The sequence below is a fragment of the Falco peregrinus genome, chromosome 19 (assembly GCF_023634155.1).
Source record: "Falco peregrinus isolate bFalPer1 chromosome 19, bFalPer1.pri, whole genome shotgun sequence".
Lineage (NCBI taxonomy): Eukaryota > Metazoa > Chordata > Aves > Falconiformes > Falconidae > Falco > Falco peregrinus.
Genome location: NC_073740.1, coordinates 3,959,195 through 3,977,106, shown reverse-complemented (window position 1 = coordinate 3,977,106; position 17,912 = coordinate 3,959,195). Strand labels below are relative to the sequence as shown.

The window sequence follows — 17,912 nt, the reverse complement described above, 5'->3', positions numbered from 1 at the left end:
TTGATTTCGATTCTGTTGTGACTCCAGGAACAAAACAGCCCTTGTGCTACATTTCGGGTGGTTGTCGGTTCCTTTCCAGGGGATCTTTAGTTATTAGGATTTCTTTGTACAGATATAAAACAAACAAGGAGGCAGACACCATACAGTGAGGTTTCACGCCACGCTGGGGTCCACGCTGGAGTCCCAGTGCTGTCCCCATCCGCACCGGCTCCAGGACCCGGGGACGTGGTGGCTTCTGCCCAGGGGACTCGCTCAGTCATGGGGGTGCTCAACCAGGCCTGGAGGGGGGACACGAGAAGCCCCAGGTGAAGGGAAAGCCCTAAAGGCAGGTGAGGGGGAGCTGGGGGGAGCCCCGCGCTCACCAGGGCGGCAGGTTAGCTGGGGCAGTTCCCACGTCCCATCCTCCTGGCACCGGATGATGGGTGAGCGGCGCTGGACGAAGCCGCGGCGGCACTGGTACCGCGTGATGGAGCCGATCTCGTAGCGCTGCTTTGGTTTGCCGAAGGCGCGAGCGTTGGTGACAGAGGGGGGGTGGCCCGCACTGCACTGGGGGGGGGGAGGGAAGAGGGCAAGGGGGTGTTGCAGCCAGCCGGGGGGGGCACCCCCAAACTGAAGCAAACTACCCCCCTGATAAACCCTGAACAAGCTGAAGGTCCCCCCCACAGGACCCGTTTCCCCACTGCGGGGATGGTGGGGTACCCCCACTTTGAGATCATGGAGGGGTGTAGCCCCCCTGCCTGGGGCAGGGGGGCAGGGCTGAGGCGGGGGGGGGGACACGGCTTACCCAGCCCCATTTTGCAGGTGTAGGAGAGGTGGTAGTTGCAGGGCACGTCGCTCCACTGGCCCCCGTCGTGCCACACGATGACCACGCAGTTCTCCCCGGAGAGAAAGTAGCTGTCGGGCTGCCCGTGGTGCCAGTTCTCGTAGAGCTGGGGGGACAGGTGGGATGGGGTGCACAGGGCACCCCAGCACACCCTTTAAGCCAGGCAGGGTGGGGGGGCACACCAGCATGCACCCATCCGCAGCCTCCTGGCCGTGACCCCCCCATCAGGAATGGGGTCCCACCTCCATGCCCCTTGGCATGGCCTTGGGACCCCAAACCCTGGGGTCTGGCTCAGCGCTGGCACCCCTAAGGATGCTCAGACCCATCCCGCCGGCATGTTCCCAGGTGATGGAGAAGGATGACGAGGTGTCTGACAGAGGGGGGATGTCTTCTCCTTGGGGGGGGCACACGAGGGCTGGCAGCCCGACTTACCAAAGGGCTCCCATCGGACCACTGGAAATCCCCCTCGATGGTCCGGTCGTTCAAGCCGATCCACTGGTACTCCCTGTACTGGTCTGGGGGGGCAGGGGAGTGTTGGGGGTGGGGGGCACAGCCAGGCCCCCCAACACTGCCTGTCAGGAGGGGGCTCAAGGCAAATGGAGGCTGAATTCGGGGAGGTTGGGGGTGAGTGCGGGGAGGTGGGGGTGTCCCCATCTGGGGGTGCAGGGAGGTTCTGGGGACCAGGGGTCACAGCGGGACCCCCCCACCCTGCACCCCCGGGGAGCGGCGGAACGGGGCTGGCCGGGAGAGGGCGGCAGAGCCCTGTGTCCCCACAGCCCTGCCTGTCCCTGCCTGTCCCTGCCTGCCCCTGCCTGTCCCTGCAGGTCCCTGCCTGTCCCTGCCTGCCCCTGCCTGTCCCTGCCTGTCCCTGCAGGTCCCTGCCTGTTCCTACCGGCCCCTGCCTGCCCCTGCCTGTCCCTGCAGGTCCCTGGCTGTTCCTACTTGGCCCTGCCTGCCCCTGCCTGTCCCTGCAGGTCCCTGACTGTTCCTACTTGGCCCTGCCTGCCCCTGCAGGTCCCTACCTGTTCCTACCTGTTCCTGCCTGCCCCTGCCTGCCCCTGCCTGGCCCTGCAGGTCCCTACCTGTTCCTACCTGTTCCTGCCTTCCCCTGCCTGTTCCTGCAGGTCCCTGACTGTTCCTACTTGGCCCTGCCTGGCCCTGCCAGTTCCTGCCTGACCCTGCAGGTCCCTGACTGTTCCTGCCTGGTCCTGCCAGTTCCTGCCTGGCCCTGCAGGTGTCTGCCTGTCCCTGCCTGTTCCTGCCTGTCCCTGCCTGTCTGTCACCCTCACATCCCTCCAAGCCTCTTCGCTCTCTGCCCGGTCCCCACCGCCGTTGTCCCCTGCTCTGCCTCACTCTGCATTCCCCCCCCCCCCCCCGCCCCTCCGCCCACATCTGCTTTCAGGCAGGTTGTGGCTTTGACTTCAAATTTATTTGCACGTGTCCAACCCTCTGCCAGGTCTGTCCACCCATCATGGATCTATCTGTCTGCTCCCATGTCTATCCATGTATCCATCTGCCTGCTCCTACATCTATCTGTGTAGCTATCCACCTGCTCCCGTGTCTATCCATGCATCTATCCATCTTCTTTTGTGTCTATCCATGTATCTACCCACCTTCTCCCATGTCTGTGTATCTATCTACCTGCTCCCATGTCTATCCATGTATCTACCTGCCATGTGTCCATCCACATGTCCATCCATCCATCCTCCCTCAGTATCTACCTGCCATGTGTCCATCTACATGTCCATCCATCCATCCTCCCTCAGCCCAGCGATCCTGCTCTCTGTCACGTTTCCCCTACCTCTCACTAGCCAAGTGGCCAGTGGGCATCTAACCACACTTTGGTCAGCCCATCGTATCTATTTCCTTGATTCTTTGCTTTCTTTGCCTTCCCTCGACTGTGCCTGCCTCCACCTCAGCACAGCGGGGCAGGGCTCAGAGTTTAAAACTCAAAGCCCAGCTCCGAGGGATGCTGAGGGTCCCCTGGGCAGAGGGCTGGGGGTTGGGGAGGGGGGATGCAGCAATGTCACTTACCGTTGATGAAGTCCTGCTCTTCGGGTGTCAGGATGGTGGCCAGGTGTCCCCCATAATGCCTGCACTGGCCCTCCGCATCCTCCCAGCTCCTCCGGGTGGAGAAGTGCTTGTAGCAGGCTCCCTGGAAGCTGTCCCAGCCGGGGCTGCACTTCTCCAGCGCTGAGCCACAGCGGGGAGTGAGGAGGGAGAGAGGAGAGGGTCAAGGGGAGGGAGCCCAGCTCACCAGCCCAACCCCAAAACCTCATTTCCCCACATTTATGTCTCCTGGGCCGAGGCTGCAGCAGGGGCTCGGCAGGGGCCGCGGTGGGACTTGGGGACTCACGTCTTTCGCAGCTGCTGCCTCCGTAGCCGGGCAGGCACAGGCAGGCGAGGCGGGCGCCGTCCTCCGTGCAGGTCCCTCCGTTCAGGCAGGGGTTGGGGATGCAGCCACCTGCAAGGCACACGCAGCCTTCCTCACCACGGAGCTGGGGACATCGTTAGTGCCCAGCATCGTTAAAACCTCCTCTCTGTGCTGAGGAGCCCCATAGCGATCAGGTCGCTGATCTGACCACTGAAGGCACCAAGTCTGGGGCAGGAGAAGGACTCGGTGGGGCACACGGTGATGTGGCCAGAGCCGTCCCGTCTGCCCTTGGTCTATGGGATGCGCACAGCTCCACCGCCTTGGCCCAGAGCTGGAGAGACCTGGGGCTTTGGCCTCCCCCCAGGGCACGGGGACATGAACTGGATGCTCTTGCCCTCCGCATCAGTGGGCTCGCTGCCGTGCCAGCCCCTGGCCTGCTCCTGCCACCCAGAGACGGCTCCTGCTGTCCCCTGGCACGATGAAGCAAATGTGTTTTAGGAGGGGAACGTGCAAAGGACAAACCCTTCAGCACATCCCGGCCGCACGTCCTCAGCCTGGCAGCAAGGTGAGCCTTGCGCCTGTCCCTCTCTTGTCACCTTCAGCCTGGCCAGGGCTGATAACTCAGCCGGCGCCGTCCCCAACCCGCACATCTCCATCAGCCCGTAACGGTCATTAAGGTGCCCGGAGCACATCGTGTGCTCCCAGCCCTGGCTCAAGAGCGTGATTAAGGGCTGCCGCCAGCGCTGGCAGAGTGGAGATGGAAAGTCCTTGACACCCTCCAGCCTAACGATGCCCCATTTCATGGTCCTTGGCTTGGTGGGGCTGTGCCAAGGACAACGCTGCCATCCTCACCCATCCCCGTGCACCACCACCTCCCTGGCGGGGCACTCGGGACATCCAGCTCACCCCCAGCAGACCGAGGCATGGAGCGGGATGAGCTATTTAGGGCTCTCCCACCACACAAACGGCACGTTCTGAGCATCGCTCCTGGCCAGGGCAAAGGCAGCCGCCCCGTGATCCGGCCACCCGCCACGGAGCATCCTCGGCGCCACGGCACTGCCAGGCCAAGGGGAGCAGAGACCCCGTGCAGTCCCCTCGGTGCAGGGAGCTGGGAGGGCAGATGGGGCAAGGGCTTGGCTGCTGTAAGAGGCACCGGAGCCGGGAGCATCCCAGCGTGGGCGCTGGGGGGTGGGTGACACCCGCTTGTGGCGGTTTGTGCACCCACAGCCCGCCTGTCTCAGTCCCCATGTGGGGGGAGCAGGGCTGGGCCGGGGGGGGGGGTGCTGCACTCCCTGGGGGGCCACAGCAATTTCGGGGCACTTGGCCATCAAGGACTGCATGAGGCGGCTGCTCTTGGCGGGGTTCTGAACCCCATGACCCATGGGTGCCCCCCACAGCTCCGGGGGGTAGGAAGCCTCCCCCCCCTCCCTGGCTCACACCACTCAGCCCTTGTCCCTCCACCTGGGGCAGCACGGGGGGAGCCATCCCCGGAGGGGCCACACGGAGGATGCAAAGCAGCCGCATCCCACCCACCCCCTTGACACAGGGTCCCAGCCACCCCGCTCCCGGGGGACACGACGCAGGTTTGGGGGGGCTGGGGGATTAGTTCGTCAGTGGGGGAGGCACGTGGGCGGGCAGCGAGGCAGCAGGCGCAAGGACGAAGGGAAGAGCTAGCCGAGATGCTTGTTCTAGAAAGCTTTTAATTCCCTTTATTAGTATCACTGTTAGTCAGAGTAGGGTTTGGGGCCTTCTTTAGATTTTCTTTTTTGTTGGTGTTTTTTTTTTTTTGTTTTTTTGTTTTTTGTTTTTTCATGGAAACAGTCATTAAAACACTTCACAGAAGTAGAAGAGATTTAAGTGCATGCGGAGCTCGGACCAATTTGTTTGACAAATATGTGCTTCTCCGGACCTGTAACCTTCCCTTACCCAGCTGAGGAGGATGGAGAGAGAGAGGAGAGACAGACGGACGGACGGACGGACAGAGGGAAGCGCAGCGTGAAGGAAAGGTCTTGGCTTTCTCTAGTGCCACAGAGCAGCCAGGAGGGCTGCCCCGAGGGCAAGGGTGGCACGGCGGGGACCCCCGGCCGAGCGGCTGCCCGCCCCGACACTGGCCCGCTCGGTGGGGAGGGCAGGCAGGGGAGCGGCCGTGCTGGGGGCTGGGTCCCCCGATGGGGTCCCAGCCAGGGTCACCCCGGAACCACTGGTACGGGGAGAGGTGAGGCCATCCCTGCGGGTCCCACCTGGTTCTCCGGGAACGGCTGCAAGGAAACCCTCCACGGTTGCAACGGAGGGAGCGGGTTGCCCTTCCTCCGCTTCCTCCTCCTCCTCCTCCTCTTCTGACGATGCAGTGGGCATCACGCTGTCAGTACCGGGGGGTCGTGGCACAGCATCCTCGCCTCCCGTGGCCGGCACGCTGCTGCTGCCAGGCACCTCCTCGTGCCACGGTGTGACCGCTGTTGCCTCTGCCACGGGGACAGTGCTCCCGTCCCCCGGGGCCGCAGGCGAGGGGAGCCACAGGGCCCCCGACTGCTCCTCTCCCTCCTCCTGCGGCTGCGAGGGGGCAGGGGGCAGTGGGGACACCCCAAGGCTTTCGACCACATCTCCCGAGAGCTCAGCATCCTCAGCGGTGGGGGTGCTCACCCCACCGGACTCGTGGCCGTTGCGGGGGATCCCACCAGGCTCTTGGCTATCTGTCGAGGTGGCAGAAGTGGCACTGATCGGCAACGTCACCCGGTGCCCAGGTGCCCCGGGGCTGGCAGTGTGGGCTGGGCGCCCCACAGCATCCTGGGGCCGGTCGGGGTGACGCGTGGGGTCAGTGGGCTTGGGCGGCTGGGAAGACCCTTCGGAAGGTTCTGCATCACCTGCTGTGGCCCCCGATGGGGACGGGGCACCGGTGGGTCCCTCTGCACCCGCCTGGGGGGACATGGAGGGTGTCTGTGTGCCAGCAGCTCCATCCGGCTCCGTGGGCTGGCTGGGGTCTTGCCCTCTGCCGGGGGTCTCCGCCGATGTGCTGCCAGGGTCCCTGCCCAGCGCTGCTCCCTGTTCCTCCTCTGCAAAGGGCAAGGCAGAAAGGCGGTGAGACACCGGCACCGGGGAGCCAGCCAGACCGCGGGGCACCGGCACCGGCATCGCCCGCCAGCGCTGCAGATCCTGCCCACGGTGGGCAGAGCTGGGGGCAGGGTGGCGACGCCAGCGCAAAGATGCCCAGGGAGACAAAAATGACCCTGAGCCTGCGTGACATTGTCCCCGCTGAATCGGCACGGCAGACTGAGCTCTGGCTCGGCCACTGCCAAGCCCAGCCCTGGCACAGGCTTCCCTGTGGCAGGGCCCACACTCAGCCCCTCGCTGCCGCATCTGGCCTCCTCTCCCTGCGGCCACCATCTCCCTGCTCCGGCTCTTTACACGGCTAAACCACGGTCCGGCGCTGACCCTGCATGCTGGACCCCGGCCGAGGGAGGGACAGGCAGATGTCCCCACACCAGGGACTTGTGCACAACCCTACACCAAGACACCGGTGCCCTGGCCATGGGTGCTCCGGGACGGGGATGGCTGGGGTGACCCGAGCACCCATGGGTGCCTCTGACCTCTCCTTGCCATCCTGGCACCTCCATCCCTGCTGCTCTTCTCTGCACCCCGAACCCTGGCACTGGCTGCTTGGCTTGTCCCCAGCTGTCCCTGCCACCACAGGGGCTGGGCTCCCCAGTTTTGCAGCACAGCTAAGCGGGACGCCTGGCTGGGGGACGGCCGGGGCCGTGGGGAAGGGGGACGCAGTGGGTGACCTGAGGACACGGAGGTATCTAGCGGGGGGTGCTGGGCCCCTGGCCCTGGTGCGTCTTCGGGGGACGGGCTCGGCTTTTCCAGCTCAGGGTCCTTAAAGAAAGGGACGGCGTATATAGCCCCTCGCGACTCAATCTCCACTTGCGCTTTGGGCAGCTGCAGCTCCTCCAGCTTTTCTGCCACTGTAACAATCTCCTGGAGGCCCTCGGGCTCTCGGGCTCCGTATTTTCCTGCAGCCTCAGGGAAAGAGTTTGTCCCTTCTGTGGGCAGAAAGAAAGTGGGATATTACCGCCCTGGCCTGGCCCCGTGGCAGGCAGAGATGCCCTTGCCCCGGCGTGGGGCTGGAGCCCTGGGGACAGCCTGGCACCCGGGCGGGGACCCAGCTCTCCTCGACCTCTTCTTTCCCCTCTAGCAGGGTCAGCACAGGGCAGGATCGGGCCCTCCCCAGGCACTGCGGGCTGTGGGGCTTGGCAGCAGGCAGCAGGGTCAGACCCTGAGCCCTGTTTCCCCGAGGCGATGCTGATTTACACCACTTGCGCTGGCCCCAGCGCCATGCTCCAGTCCAGCTCCCCCCACAGCTGCTCCAGTCCAGCTCCCCCCACAGCTGCCGGACCAAGGCTGGTGGCTTCGGCAGGTGGCCAGGCAGCGCCGAATTTTACACTCGCAGCATTTTCTGCTCATCCCTGCCCTTCCCGACAGCAGCTCTCCCCTCTTCTCCTCCTCCCCCTCCAGCAAACCCTAAACCTCAATGCACGCTGGCACCCCCACCCTGGGGGGTCCTTCTCCACACCCCCATCCCCGTCTCAGGGAGTACAGACGTGCGTGGGGAGTTAGTAGGTTACAGGGGTGGCGGCTTCATGGGACGGGTCCATCCTGCCTAACCCATGGGTTTCCCTGCCAAGAGGTGGGGAAACTGAGGCACAGAGATGCGTGGCATCCAGTCGATCCAGGGGAGAGCCTCCCCACCCCACCAGCCCCCGAGGGGATGCACAGAGATATGGGACCAGGGGATGCACAGAGATGTGGGACCAGGAAGGAGGAACAGAGGAGCTGCTCTTCCTCCCTCCCTGCCCGTTATCCCTGCCTCTCTCCATCCTTGCTCATCACCTCCTGGCTTATCGCTCACGGCCACCAGCGCGCAGGGCACCCCGGCAGCTCAGCGCCGCTGCCCGCGGGTCTCGGGTCCTTGTCACCGCTGGGACATATTGCCCACCAGCAGCCTCGCAGGCTGCCTCCAGCAGCTCGCAGGGACCCAGCAATGCCTCCCTGGCCAGCATGAACCATCCCGGAGCCATGCCCACGCAGCTCACATAGACCAACAGTGCCACGCAAGACATCCCTGTTCTGTCGCGACAGAGCAGTGTGCAGTACTGAGGACATGCAGGGCATCCCTATTCTGTCGCGATATATCAGCATGCACTATTGAGACCATGCAGAGCATCTCTCCTCTATCACAATCTATCGGCATGCAATATCAGGACCATGCAGGTTATCACTCCCCTGTCACGATATAGTGGCACGCAACATGGAGACCATGCAAAGCATCCCTAACCTGTTATAGCAGGCTGATGTGCACGACTGAAACAAATCACCCCTGCTCTATCGCAATATCACGGTGCATGGCATGGAGAGCACGCGGGGATCCCGATGCGATCCCAAGCCTGCAGGACCTCCCAGCTCTGCTGCACCCCACGTGCAGCGCATGGGTGGGCTGGAGCTGGCACCCTGCACCCACCGGGCACCCAGACCCCTGCCCGGAGGCTTCCCGAAACCTCACGCTGGTCCCTGCCTGGGAGCACCCATGGGGCTGGGGGTGCCCCTCTTTACCTCGGAAACAGTATGCATCGTATCTGCTCTGGGCATCGGGGAATCCCGTCTGGTTGCGGAAGAGGAAGATGGTTTTGACGCCCGGCAAAGCCCCACCGCAGCGTTCCCGGGGGGTGACGATGGGGTAGCGGACGCTGCCATCGGCCAGCCAGCCGGGGCTGCAGGCGTCCAGCCCCGCGCTCCAAGCGGCGTAGAGCTGCCCCGTGCTCGCCAGCTCCGTGCCCAGTGCCCGGCAGCGCGCCGCCGCCTCCTCCAGCGTGAATTTGTCTGGGGCTGTCTCCAAAAAGATCTCCCCTGCGAAGAGAGGAAGGAGACAGGCGTCAGAGCTGGGGAGGGGGGCATGGGCTCAGGGAGCCCCCTCGCCTCCTCCACTCTCTGCACGACCCCAGGAGCTGGCTTGGAGTTGGAGACCTCCAGCGTGGTCCTCACAAGGAGAACTGGGGGCTGGAGGGCCCTACCTGCATCCCTGCCTGCCTCCGGTCTCCTGGCACATGCACACAACAACAGCAGCGTGGGCACGGCTGCAGCCCCCGTGCCACACTGGGTACCTGCCCTCGCTGACAGAGCTGAGACTTTGAAGCATCCATGAAAAGGACTGTAGAGGAGCAACTCGGTGCCCTGAACAGCGCAATCCACATACTGGATATTTCTAAAGGGACCTACAAGCCCAGCAGACCCTGTGGTGGCGTTTCATGCTGAGAAGGGATGGAGACCGCTATCCCAAGGCACGCTGCGTGCCAGACCCCATCACTGCACTGGTGTCCCCATCCCAGCGCCTCTCGCCCCACGCACCGACTGCACCGCATCCCTGCCTGGCATCACCCCAACCAATCCCACAGCAGCCGTTGGAGGGGGACCCCCATCGGGGCCCGAAGGAGGGACCAGCCACCCCACACACAGCCAGCCAGGCAGGATGCAGGACATGCAGCACCCCAGTGCATGCAAAACGCAGTGTCGGCTTGCCCGAACCCCAAAACACCACGCAGCGCAGTACCCACGGCACACTGCCAGCCTGGCTGAGCACCCTCCAGCCCTGAGGCCACAGATGGGCACTGGCTGGTGGGCAGGACAATCCCGCATCCCGCAAAACCAAACGAGAGATGCTTTGGGAAGCAGCGCGGCAAGCCCCTGCGCTTGCATGCATCAAAGTGCCCAAAGTTTTGCAGAGCTCAGAGGTTCTGGAGCCAACGCCTGCAGCTCAGAGCAGCTTTTGCACTTGGGTTTTACAGCGGGTTATGGGGGCGAGTTAGAGCAGCCACCGAAGCGGGGGAGGGCACACAGGGCTGGCGGCACCGCAGGTACCTGGGAGGTCCTCGGCGTAGCAGTACACATCGTACATGTCCTCTGGGTCCACCACCCCGTAATTCCTCACCCCGGGGAAGCCATTCATATCTCCGTAACAGGCCTCACGGGGTGTGTGGATGGGGTACCTGGGGCAGGAAAGCAGAGGGGAGGGCTGGTGACTCGCGGGAGGATGGAGAGGGAGGCAACAGGCACGATGCCCACACAGTGGTGGTGCCCACCTGACGGTCTGGTCAGCGATCCAGCCAGCATCACACTGCTCGTAGCCGCCGAGGTAGGCAGCGTACAGCTGCTCGGGGGTGGCAATGTGGGCGCCGATCCTGGCACAAGCTTCCTGCGCCTCGGCGAAGGTGTAAGCGTAGCGCATGGAGCCCTCCCGGTAGTGAAACACCACCCCTGTGGGGAGGGACATGGGTGTGGGCGAGGGGCTTCACGGCAGCCCCCACCCACAAGGGTGCACCTGCACCCGGGTGCACCATTGCAGCAGCCCCCCAACCACACACGTGCATCCGCATCTGCGTGCACCATTGCAGCAACCTCCCACTGCATGGGTGCATCTGCACCCGGGTGCACCACTGCAGCAGCCCCCACTGCATGGGTGCATCTGCACTCAGGTGCACCATTGCAGCAGCGCCCCACCCACACAGGTGCATCTGCACCCAGGTGCACCTTTGCAGCAGCCCCCCACTGCATGGGTGCATCTGCACTCAGGTGCACCACTGCAGCAGGGGCCGTGTGTGTTGTCCCCCCTGCATGGGCGCAGATGCACCTTTGCAGCAGCCCCCCACCCAGACGCGTGTATCTGCACCTGGGTGAACCATTGCAGCAGCACAGCCCCCACTGCACCCAGGTACACCTTTACAGCAACCTCCCACTGCATGGGTGCATCTGCATCCAGGTGTAGGAGGGAGTTGCTGAGCCAGCAGAGGACACCTGGGTGCCCCCCGCCCCGATTCCCACCGCTCCCCACCTTGAGGTACCTTTGACTTTGACGTCAAGGATGTCGTGGCCGTCCTCGATGCCATGCTGCACGTCGCAGCGGTAGATCCCCGAGTCATTGGGCCGCAGCTCGGTGAGCAGCAGGGAGGCGTTGGTGTAGCGCTGGTGGAAGATGGGCAGGGAGGCACGGAGGCGATAGTCCTCGCTCACCTTCACCCTGTCCCCCCGAGCTACCAAGATCTCCACCTCCCTGCCCTCAGAGATGAAGGTCCACTTGACCCGGGGGGTTCCCAGGACTGCGCGGCGGCCGGCAGTGCCAGGGGTGGGCTGGGGGCCGAGGTAGGTGATGAGGCAGGGGATGGTGATGTCGCCTGCCAGCACGGCGTCCAAAACTGGGTGGCGTGGGATGGAGACCTGCAGCGCCTTGAGGTCCTCTGGGTGAGAGAAGAGAGGAACCATGAGCAGGACCAGCATGGGGTGTTCATCCCCGCCCCCCGCCCCGGGACCCCTGCCGCAGCGCACCCACAGGGCAGGGAGCAGTGCATGATGCCGTGATGATGCCGCATTACCTGTGCCATCTCCAGGGCCAAACACCTCCGAGACCACCGTGGGGATAAACACCCAGAGCAGCAGCAGCGGAAGGGCTGCGGCCATCCTCTGCCCTGCAAAGGGAGGAAGAAAAGCCACCAGCTGTGCTTCAGATCCAAAGACTCATCAAAAACCTGAATTTTGTCCCTTTGCTGCATGAGGAGGAGGGGTCCAGGAGAGAGCCCAGCCCACGCGTGTGGGGATGGGGTGGCGGGGCACAGAGGGAGAGCCTGGCACCAGCACGGCCACAGAGTAACCTGGACTTTGGATGGTGGAAAGGAGAGGGAAGAGAAGAAAATGTGCCCTGCTTAACAGGCGGAAGGAGACATCATGACCAACCAGGACCATTGGCTGGGCGCCACTGGGTCCCATCCAGCCCCACCAGTCTTCCCAGGGAGGTGGGTCCTCTGGAGACAGCAGATCCCAGCCTGGCCCTGACAGCGCAGAAAGTCTGAGCCCAGAGCCTGGCCCTGGCCAGCAGGGAGGCGATGCCAGACCGGGGGCTGCGCGATCACCGTCAAAAACCTCCGCAAGATTGTGTTGGGTTTTTTTAATAGCTGGTGTTCAGCAGGGAAGAAGCAGCGAACAGGCTGGGGAGGCGAGCGTGCAAGCAGGGCGTGCGTGTGCGCGCTCGTGCTCCTGCATGCGTGTTGCAGCCTGCACACGTGCAGGCGTGCACATGCGTGTGCGTGAGCTCGTGCACGTGCGGGGGGACAGGGACGGGGTGTGTAGAGGGGGTTGAGGTCAGCGAGCTGCCGGGGGGATGGCTGAGGGCACACAAAGCGTGGGGCAGAGGGGGGAGGGAAGGAGCAGGAGGGGTTCTCTTTGCCATTCAGCTCACGCCAGAGGTTCCCCGCGCGCAGGCTGGGAAAACTGGGACCAAGCAAAGCAGCCATTATGTCCCCGGCCTCTCCCAAGGCTGCCTGGCACAAAGGGCTCTCGCCAGCGGGCTGGGGACCGGCGCTGAAAGGAGAGCCCAGTGGCTAGTACTGCTGTCCCCAGCCCTCCGTGGGGAGCGGCACAAGGGGCTGCTGGGGACACTGGGCATGTCCTGGAGGGGGTCCAGCTGCCCACGGCCTCCTGCAGACATCTGGACAGGAGGCTGATGCTGGGGATGAGGGGAGATGCCCCTGCATGGTGCAGGGGAGCACAGCCCCCATGGTACCCCCTCTGCAGAGGTTCCTCAGGGGGCTGGGGGGTTTCCCCAGCCCCCCTGTACCGGGGATGCACCATAAGGTTCCCCGGGCCGGGAGCGCAGCAAGTCGGCGACTCGGAGCAGCTTTTGAATTTATGAGCTCTTTGTGCTGCATTGATTTCGGCAGCCACAGAAGCGGATTTGGCACCTTCACAGCACTCCCTGGGCCAGGTTGCTGGCTGCCAGGGCCAGCCAGCCTGATGGGAGGCTGTCCCCATCGCCTGCCTCCCTCTGCGAACGGTCCTCCCTGAGCTTGCCCATGGGACCAATGCACCAGGGCAAGGCTGTGAATACAGCCCCCAGCCCTTGCACCCACGGCCCCTGGCCCCATGAATGTACAGCCCCAAGCACCACAGGCATGCAACCCCTGCCCCCACGCACCAGGGACCTATGTCCCCTAGCACCATGCATGCACAGCCCCTAGCACCATGCACCATGGGTGTACAGCCCCTAGCACCATGCACCATGCATGCACGGCCCCTGGCACCATGCACCATGCATGCACAGCCCATGGCACCATGCACCATGCATGCACGGCCCCTGGCACCATGCATTATGCACACACAGCCCCTGGCACCCAGCACCATGGGCATACAGCCCCGAGCTCCATGCACCATGAATGTACAGCCCCTGACACCAAGCACCATGCATGCACAGCCCCTAGCACCAAGCACGATGGGCATACGGCTCCTAGCACCATGCATGCATGGCCCCTAGCACCATGCACCATGCATGCAGAGCCCCTGGCACCAAGCACCATGGGCGTACAGCCCCTAGCTCCATGCACCATACATGCATGGCCCCTAGCACCATGCACCATGCATGCACAGCCCCTAGCACCAAGCACCATGGGCGTACAGCCCCTAGCTCCATGCACCATGCATGCATGGCCCCTAGCACCATGCACCATGCATGCAGAGCCCCTGGCACCAAGCACCATGGGCGTACAGCCCCTAGCTCCATGCATCCACAGATGTACAGCCCCTAGCACCACCACCATCATGTGGCCATAGACCATCATGTGCCCACCATGGACCACCCCTTTCCCAGCAGCTCAGCAGGGGCAGCCAAAGCCCCATCTCCCAGGTCACGGCCAGCGGTGCCAGAGCCAAGCCAGGACTTTTCTCCGCATGGGCCAGATCATTTGAATTCAGCCCCACAGCTCTGGAGCGAGGCACAAAACCCTCCCGCTCGGTTGCCCATGGCCAGGGTCCAGCGCGGGGGGGTGGCTGCCATCCCCCCGGGCGGCCAAGCGCGGAAGACTTTTGCCGCGGGTGCCTTTTCTTACCGTTCCCAAGGCACCGCAGTGGTGCGAGCAGCAGCCATGAAGCCCCAGGGAGGCAATTCTAGTGCTAAAACTCGGCAGGAATGGGCCAAACTGGGGTGAGCAGGTGTCTGCCCCCATCCCATGCCTATCCCTGGCACCGGGAATGGGATGCAGAGAGAGTTAAATCCAGTTTCACCCTGCCCGTGGGCGATGCCCTGAGATCCTGGAGTCCTGTGATGGCAGGAGACTCTTGGACCATGTTTGGAGTTGGAATTTTGGTTGTTTTTTTGTTTTTTTTTTCCTGGAAAAGTTTTCAGCCCACACCCTGTGAAGGAAAAGCTGGGAGCAGGACTAGAGAAAGGCAGACAAAAAGGTCAGCGGGGGGGGATGGCAGCAGCTCACGGGGCTCCGTTATCTCCGAGACCTCGGAGCTCTGGAGCTGCTGGGGACGGACCAAGGCGCAGGCACACGGGCGAGCGGTGCGGCCATCTAACCTCCATTTCCATGGGAAACTAGGTGGAAAATGGAGCTGAAGTCTATTTTGGGACAGGAGTCATCTTCTGTTCTCCCCTGAGCTCAGCCCCGCTTTCCAAGGCAGCTCCTTGAACACGGGGCCGAGGTGATTTGGGGCTGCAGCACCTGGTCCAGGGTGAAAGGCAGGAGATGCTGCAAGGGGATGGCCGAGGGTCGGATCCCTTCCATTTCTGGCGAGGGGCTTTCTCCTCCCCAGCCCCCTCATCCCCTCCACGTGATGGTTGCTCATCCCGGCTCACAAGGTGCCCTGCCAGCCCGCAGCGAGCCGGAGGGGGGGCAGGCAGTGGAGCGGTGGCTTTCCAGGGATGCTCAGCTGCAGAATGAGTCAGCAGCCACAGGCAGCGCCTGGCCCAGCTCCAGGCATGAGCAGGCAGCCCCATCCCCACTGGCAAAGGCCTTCGGACACCCCACCGCCACCCCCAGGATGTACCGACATCCCCATCTGTGCCCTCACCATCCCACACGTGGCTGCTGCCACATCGGTTCTCCTCTCTTGCTGCAAACTGGGGTCCGGGAGCCAGCCCCTCCCCTGGATGTCCGTGGGGTGCAGCTGTGCTCAGAGGGGTCCCCAGAGCGAGACGGTGCCGGGGGACACGCCAGCTCCCCTGGGAGCAGTTGATGCAGTGGGAAGCAGCCGGCAGCCTCTTGGCAGCAGCCGCTGGCAGAGCTTAAAAGGCCGGAAGCAGGTGGGGGGAATGGGGGGGTCCCTCCGGCTGCTGGAGCCACTCAGCCCCCCATCCCAGCAGGGAGAAAGGGGTTCCTTGTTGCAGGGCTGGGATGTGGAGACGTGCACCCCCTCCCCGCAGCAGTGGGGCCGGGGGAGCCCAGGGAGGGTGCCTGGGGCGATACAGCCCCCCACGAAGAAGTGAGGGTGGGGGCAGACCCTGGAGGAACCCCCAGGGACATGTGAGCACATGTTGGGCAAGCATGTTGCACACCCACATGAAGGTTTGCACACCCATCCCTGCCTTTCCCGGCTCTGGGGCTCTGGTGGGGAAACTGAGGCATGAGGTGGGGACAGGAGAAATAGGGGGTGGAGCATGGGGGGGGTCCCCAGACCACCAGCAGCACTACCGCTCATGTGGGACCCACTAAGCCGGGACTCCACAGCCCCTCTGCACGCTCACCAGTGGACTCGCAGTTCCTCCCTCCCAGCACAGGATCACCCAGTCTCCCAGTTTCCCCAGTCTAAACCCATTCCCTGAAAAGCAGCCCTCAAGCATCCTGATCCCCCTCACGCTGCCGTGCGTGCACCCAGCAGCTGGAAAAGGCTCCAGGCTGGGGCAAAGGGAGTTTTTTCCCACCCCTCCGGCAGCTGAAAGGAAGAGCAACAGGTCCTGGGTTGGACTGAGATGGGAAAAGTCAGCGGGATGGGAGAGGAGGTGGCTTCGGACAAAAACGGTCCCCGGAGAGGATGCTCAAGGGCAGCCCCTTCATCCCGGGGACAAAATGCTCCGGCTTCGGGAGGGGGACTGCAGCAAACTACCCCAGCCCGGGGCACCCCACGGGGGCTCTGGGGTTCACACGGGGGCTGCTGGGCAAGGAAAAGCCATGAAAATCCTGTAAAATGTTTCTATTTTCCCCCAGCCCCCCCTGTCCCCTGCAGCGGGACACTGGCAGAGCTGGGGGATGGAGCCAAGAGCCGGGGGAGGATGGGGAGATGCAGCGGAGCCCTGCAGCCACCCCAAACTGGGACAGGGCAGCTTTATCCCTGAAAACGTCCCCATGGAATGGGAGCAGGCAGGAGAGGGGGGAGCCGGACCCCTGCGCCTCTGTGCAAGCCTCTGCCCAGCCCTGTGCCTCAGTTTCCCTTTCCACTCCTAACCTGACTGCAACCTCCTTGGGACAAGGACCCAGCCGGAGGCTCTGCAGGATGGATGGGGAGGGCTCCCCCGTGGTGGGACACCCCAGCCCCATGCTGGACCTCCGACCCCTCTGGCAGCTGTCCCCAAATGAGGTTTCCGTGGGAGCAGCTGCTCAAACAACCCCCAAAATCCCCCTTATCCCCAGCACCTTTGAGCCCAACTGCCAGCCGGGCAACGGGACGGGCTGGGCTCCAAGCTGCAGTACCAGGCAGCAGCAAAGTCCTTTTTTCATCCAACTTAGCAAGAACACCCCCCCCACTTCAGCCCCCACTCTGCCTCCAGCGCTGCAGAGTCAGCACCGCTACAAGCTGATCCGCTAAAAAAAAAAAAAAAAAAAAAAAAACACCTAAAAACTTGCAGCGTGATGCTGTCCTCCCGGCGGGGTCGGTGACAAGGACAAACCTCCCTGTAGCAGGACCAGGGGGACCACCAGCTTTAAGCATCCACCGCTGCAGGGCAGGAGGATGCCCTGTGCCCCCTGTGCCTGTATCCCATGGGAAAAAGCTCTGGGCATCCCCATGCCGGCTCAGCTCTCCTCTTACTTTCCACCGGTGCGGAGGTGAAATGGGATATCGAGATGAAGAACGCAGTACGGCAGCATCTGCCGCCCGGCTGGACCACGCGTCGCCCCGTGGTTGACCATCGGCCAAACCCAACGCGTTCCCCGCATCCCACCTTGCTCCCTGCGTGGCGGCAGCCCCGCGGCGGCCCTTCTCCTGGGCGGTGGGGGGAAGAGCAGCGTGGAGGGGGGGGTCCCCACGACCCCCGGCTGGGGTTGAGCTGCGGGTTCTGCGGGGCAGTGCAGGCAGCGGTCGGCAGCAGGTTGGCAGGAGGGCTGGGGACGAGCTCCACCAGGCATAAGTGCAGGCACCAAGAAAAGAGGAGTCTTCTGTGTGTGTCCGTGTCCTCGTCTCTATTTTTTTTTTCTTCCTTCCCCTTTCCCTCCTCCTTTTATATTTATTCCTTCCCCTAATTAAGAAAAAAAAAAAATTATTACCGTGTTGGCAGCCGCTTCGTCCCTCCCCTTCCCTCCCTCCTGGCAGCTGGCAAACCCAGCACGAGATGCCGAGCGGAGGATGCTCAACCCAGGCACGTTATTTAACCCGATGCAGCAGAAGTGGAGGAGCAGCTGGCACTGGCTCCTCTAGACCCAGCCAGAGAAAGGGGTCCCCTCACCATGACCCCTACCCCCCCAGCATTTGAACGCCCTTTGGATGCTTATTTCTAATATTTGGCAGCTTCAGCTGGATGGGGAGGGGGCCACGGGCGGGGGTCCCAGTAGCCAGCGGAGGCTTTGTCATGCAAAATCCCCTTTGCCAGCAAGGCCATGGGTCCCCACGTGGGTAGAGGCACCGTCCGGGGGCTGGAGGGACCCTGGGGCTTCGCCAACCCCAAAAGGGTGGTGGGAGCAGCCAGACCCA

General features: G+C 63.4%; 1 protein-coding gene across 1 annotated transcript; it reads right to left on the bottom strand.

Annotated features, from left to right (window-relative positions):
• Positions 1-3: 3 nt before the first annotated feature.
• Positions 4-17,397, bottom strand: BCAN (brevican). Its single transcript, XM_055791751.1, is given in 16 exon segments — positions 4-278; positions 363-531; positions 533-546; positions 785-929; positions 1,256-1,338; positions 2,858-3,016; positions 3,180-3,287; positions 5,438-5,887; positions 6,059-6,247; positions 6,977-7,234; positions 8,802-9,095; positions 10,104-10,231; positions 10,325-10,499; positions 11,084-11,476; positions 11,612-11,704; positions 17,167-17,397. Coding segments are annotated over 16 exon segments (2,868 nt in total). The 5' UTR covers positions 17,351-17,397; the 3' UTR covers positions 4-252.
• Positions 17,398-17,912: the final 515 nt, after the last annotated feature.